This window comes from Otolemur garnettii, unplaced genomic scaffold (assembly GCF_000181295.1).
Source record: "Otolemur garnettii isolate 467f Iridium unplaced genomic scaffold, OtoGar3 scaffold00006, whole genome shotgun sequence".
Classification (NCBI taxonomy): Eukaryota; Metazoa; Chordata; class Mammalia; order Primates; family Galagidae; genus Otolemur; species Otolemur garnettii.
This window is the reverse complement of record NW_003852401.1, coordinates 6,813,791-6,819,059: the sequence shown is the minus strand read 5'-3', so window position 1 is coordinate 6,819,059 and position 5,269 is coordinate 6,813,791. Positions and strand designations below refer to the sequence as shown.

Sequence of the window (5,269 nt, the reverse complement as noted above, 5' to 3'; positions counted from 1 at the left end):
TTCTAAGGTATTTAAAAATATTATCTTGGGGCTGGGACACTGGTGCACAGCTACTGGTACACAGTGGCCCTGGAACAAATCTTCCAGGGGCAGACAGCGGGGCTGTCTCTGGCCTCTGATCTGAGCATAAGAAGTCAAGTTAGTAAGGAGGAAGATACAAACTGTCCCTGTTCGTAGCTAACATAATCTTATATAGAAAAAAATCTGAAGATTCTGCCAGAAAACATTTATAACTGAGAAGCAGATTTAGTAAAGTTGCAGAAAACAAAATTAACATACAAAAACAGCCTTTCTATACACAATACACTTGCTAAAAAAGAAATCAAGAAGCCAATCCTTTTTATGGTAGCTATAAAAAATAAAGTGAAACACTTAGGAATAATTTTAACTAAAGAGATGAAAGAATTCTGCAAGAAAAACTACAAAATCCTGGTGATAGAAATTTCAGAGGATACAAATAGAAATACATCCCATGCTCAAGAATTGCAATAATTAATATTATTAAAATGACAGTAATCTACAGATTCCTTGTAATTCCTACCAAAATGCCAATTGCATTTTTCACAGAAATGGAAAAAACCCCACTAGTATCTCTGTGGAACCATGAAAGGCCTTGAGTAGCCAAAATGACCCTGAGAGTAAAGAACAGAGCTGGAGGGATCACCCCCCAGACCTCAAACTATACAACAAAGCTGTAATAACTCAAGCAGCACAGTACTGACATCAACAAGGACACATAACCAATGGCCCAGAATAGAGAATCCACGTATCTACATCCTAATTATTTTTGACAAAGATGTTAAGTATACTCATCAAGAAAATGGCAGTGTCTTTAATAGATGGCGGTGGGAAAACTGAATATCCATACTCAAGAGAATGAAACTAGATACCTATTATTCACCCATGAAATGTCACCCCATAAATGGATGAAAAATGTCAAGTTAACACCCATAACAATAAAAACAACTAGAAGAAAACAGAGAAAACTGTTTAGGACACTGGTCTTGGAAAAGATTTTGTGACTAAGACCTCAAAAGTACAGGCAACAAAAGCAAAAATAAATAAATGGGATTAAATCAAACTAAAAAATATTCTGCACTGTAACGGAAATAGTCAATGGAGATAAAAGACAAGAATGAGAGAAAATATTGGGAAACTGTTCATCTGAAAGGGGATTAATATCTAGAATATATAATGAATTCAAATATCTCAACAGCAAGAAAACAGTCTGATTAAAAATGGGCAAAAGATTGCAAAGAATATTAAGGTCAGTTGCTTCTGAGAAAGAACCCATTTTACCCCCTGGAGTGTGGAAGGAGGACAAAATACTGCCTGTAAAAGAGAAGCCCACTCCCCCAGAAGCTTGGTTTGTTCCTCTTGGCCAGCATGGCTCTCATTCTCTGTAAATATTTTCATAGCCTCCAGAGTAAGTTGGCTTCTGCCTTCTGTTTCCTTTTTGCTACTGCTACTGTTAACATCACCATAACAGGTACATCGGACCATTTCCAAAAGTACACTCCGGGGTGGGGGGTTGGGGGGGGGAGACCTTTCATATAGGAGTTTCTGAAAACCTAAAACTTTCACTCAACTTTTACTTTCAACTGATGGCTTCGTACTCTCAAAGGAGAAATGACAGCCGGAAACCAGAGTGGAAGAGGAAGCAGAGGCATAAATGGAAGGTGCAGGTTAGCAAAGGGTGAATGTGGAGCACACTGGGGATTTCTACCCTGGGAGGGGGGAAACTATTGTGATATGGGAGTGAAGGAATGGGGCCCAGTAAGCATGGAGGAAGGGGTGTGTGGGAGCATCAGACTCAGCAAGGATACTGCAAATATATACAGAGATAAAAATAACAGACCATTATACACGATACATTATTCATTCATATATACACGCACACACAGCTTCAGTGTAGGAGGTGAGTTTCTGTATCAGATATTTACAAACCATCAATTTCTGATTGAATATAAAAATCAGGCTTAACTCTGATGTCAAGTGTATGTAATTTGGATACTCCTTCAGGACACTTCCTAATTCTGTTTTTTAGACTGTCAGTGTTTCCCAGTCAATCACAGAGGAAGGGATAGGAGGTTTGTCATTCTCAGATATCGTTCTATAAATAAATAAGAAAATAGCTATAATTTGTTAAGTCTTAGTGGAAGATACTCTACTAAGTGCTTTTTTTTTTTTTTGCAATTTTTGGCTGGAGCTGGGTTTAGAACCCACCACCTCCACCATATGGGGCCTGCGCCCTACTTCTTGAGCCACAGGTACCAACCATCTGCTAAGTGCTTTTAAATGTTTTAGTTTGTTTGATAGTCACAACATTAGAAATATTTCTACCCTATTTCATGTTAAAGAAATTTGAGGCCTAGAGGAGTTAAGTGACTTACTCAAGATGATAGAAAGGACCCGGCAGGATCTAGATGAAATGCAATCTTACATTACATTTTATGAATAATTACTTAAGATTCAATTCTTTAAATGCTGATAGAAATTAATTCAAAAATTATACACTCTTGCTCTCTGTCTTTGATGGATGTTATTGCATTATTATGTTTTTGATTGATTTTCTTCCAATTTTGCTCTTTGCTTTACATATTAGAGAGGAGAAATGTTCTGATCCAGTTTCACTTTTCTGTCTTGTGAAGGAACTGTCAGAGGCTATCACATTCATTGCAAATTGATTATGGTTAAACCCTAAAGGTTTATGTTTTTATGAAATAATAGTTTTCTGTATAGATCAAATGTTAGTTTAATTAAGAAAAAAGGAAGCAATTGAGAAGAATAATTCTGGGCATGTCTATCCCCACTAGGAAATAAGATGTGTTTTATAACAATGGGTAAAACAATGTGACAGAGGGGAAAATTAGGTAACTAGATAATTAAAACACATACTTCCTAAAATTATTACCCTACAATTTTAATAGGACTTAGCAGAGATGATATATCAAATGTTGAAATGGTAGAAGTAATTTTCAAAGAGATAGTCATAGAATGAAAACCAGGAAATATAAGCAGATAAAAATGTAAACTGGCAACTCATATGATGCTGAAAATAAAATCTCGATGAAGTCTGGAATTGCTTTAAGAGCGGCTGTACAAGGGAACTAACAGAGTACAGTTTTCAGTCATGACATATTAAGAAAGCTTGAATATATCCTATTACCATTAACATTGGCAAAAATTATATGAAGCATCAGTTTATAAATTTTGCACAACAGGCAGCTCAGAGCTGGGATCCAAAGGCAAAGACAAAAAAATAAAGCCTTGAGTTCAACAATTAACCTGATTTTCTTCCTAGAAGTTTGAGGAAGAGAAGAAATGAAAACATCAAGGCTTCCAGATAACCAGTTCAGGTCTTGAGGCAGGTCAGAGCTCAGACATGAAATTCTGCAGCTAATCATTACTAAGGCCAACACAGCGGGTGGGCATTGGATTTGGGGGATGCTGATGCCCTGGATCGAGTGCTTTGTCTGTGTGAGTATTGGCCCTACTTTCTCTGGAGACCTTTCCATGCATGTCTCTTAAATACAGAACACAGTAGTTTTTATCTTTTTGAATGTTTCTGTGTCCTTTTTTTGGTTAAGTTTTGCTTTATGTATTTTCTAAATATAATGATTAGAGGACAAGACAATTTAAATTATTCTATCCATTTTCTCAATTTAAGTTTAATTTGTCTTTAGAAACTTCAGATTTCTCAAAGTAAATGGGTTCAAAACTTTCAAATAAAAAAAAAACCTTGCATTAAAAGTCAAACCTATGTAAACACTGTTCTTGCTAGGATCAAAGTTTTTCCTGGGGGCTCTGTGTCCACCTTTATATTTTGCATGTCATTCTCTGGATTTTTCCTGTTGACATAGGATTTATTAGGCCTGTTGGGCAACTAACTTCCTTAGGAGAAAGGTGTATATTTTCCTTAATATTTTATCATTATCTCAGGGCTTACAGTGATGAATCAGGATACTATCATTAGTCTTCTCAGATTTTTCCCTTACAAAGAAAGACTTTCAAGTGTGGCCACATATCTGGGCTTCATAGGATTGCCACAGCAGTTTTGCACTATCTCAGCCTTTCTTGCTAATTACTCTATTGGTAGTTGTCAAAATCACTGGTTATCTTATGTTTTTAGGTACACGAATGTGCCAATCCTAATTCCAAGATGCAACATTTTTATCCTTTCCCACCTCACCCCTCAGGTTAGACAGCACATTTTCATTTTACCCTCCAGTTCAGTGTGTGCCCAACCACACACCATCCAGTTTAACTCTCACTCAGTCTGTAATGAACAGACATGAATCAATTCATCAAGACATTAAGCTTTAGGGTGGTGCCTATGGCTCAAAGGAGTAGGGCACTTGGCCCCATATACTGGAGGTGACGGGTTCAAACAGGCCCTGGCAAAAAAAAAAAAAAAAAAAAAACCCCAAAACTTTAAACTTTAAGTGCATCTTTATTAGAAGGGTATTGTTTTTCTCCCATAAGCAATCAATAGCCCAAGACTCCAGAGTGCTATTGTAAAACACGTAGCTTGAAAGCTGTGCCCCTCTTTTTTTTTTTTTTTTTTTGATCAGGTATAAAAGTGTCTAATATTTCCATAGCCTGCAAATAATAGGAGCCATAATTTATGCTCAGTTTGTGTGCTCATGGGCAGGTATGGGTAAATTATCCTCTTTTTACAAATATATGTCTTAAATACCAGAAGAAATTTTATTTTTTCAAATGCTGATTTGTATCTTGGGTTCAATCCATTAAACTGTTGAACAAGCTCCGTTTCTGAGCTGGCTAAAGGGGATAATGGTGATTGTTCTCCCATTAGAAGTTTATATTTAAGGAATACTAATTGTCCCTCCTATTTGGGTCAGCACACCTGTACTAAGGCTTTGGTTCATCATTCTCTGTCTCACAGGGAAAGAGTAGGGCAGTGAGGCTCAACTCATGATTGATGTTAGATACAATTACTTTCAATCACAGGATTCCTGTCTTCATTTTTTTATACATTCTTTGTAGCATTTTGGGGGGGAGGGATTTTTGTTTTGTTTTGTTGGGATTGCCTCGTTGCTTCTGGATTACCTTCTATTTCATCCTGAGGTTTTCACTTCCTCAATGGGGATGTGAAATTGGAAATGTCAAGAGCCTATCCCATTGTTTTATATACTTTTTAAGACCTCATGTTTTTCTTTTTCCAGTCAATTTATTTAGAAATCCGTCATTGCACTCAGATATCTTAAAGCAGAAGGAAATAAGTGGTTTCTGCTTATTACTTCTA

The 5,269-nt window shown here is 36.6% G+C and overlaps 1 protein-coding gene across 1 annotated transcript in view; it reads right to left on the bottom strand.

The window, feature by feature from the left end:
- Window positions 1–1,503, bottom strand: part of LOC100945944 (interferon alpha-4-like) — a 12,373-nt gene extending 10,870 nt beyond the window's left edge. Inside the window, exon 1 of the mRNA XM_012812771.1 lies at window positions 1,300–1,503. Coding sequence (XP_012668225.1) covers window positions 1,300–1,503 — 204 coding nt within the window. The remainder of the gene's footprint in view (window positions 1–1,299) is intronic.
- Window positions 1,504–5,269: the final 3,766 nt, after the last annotated feature.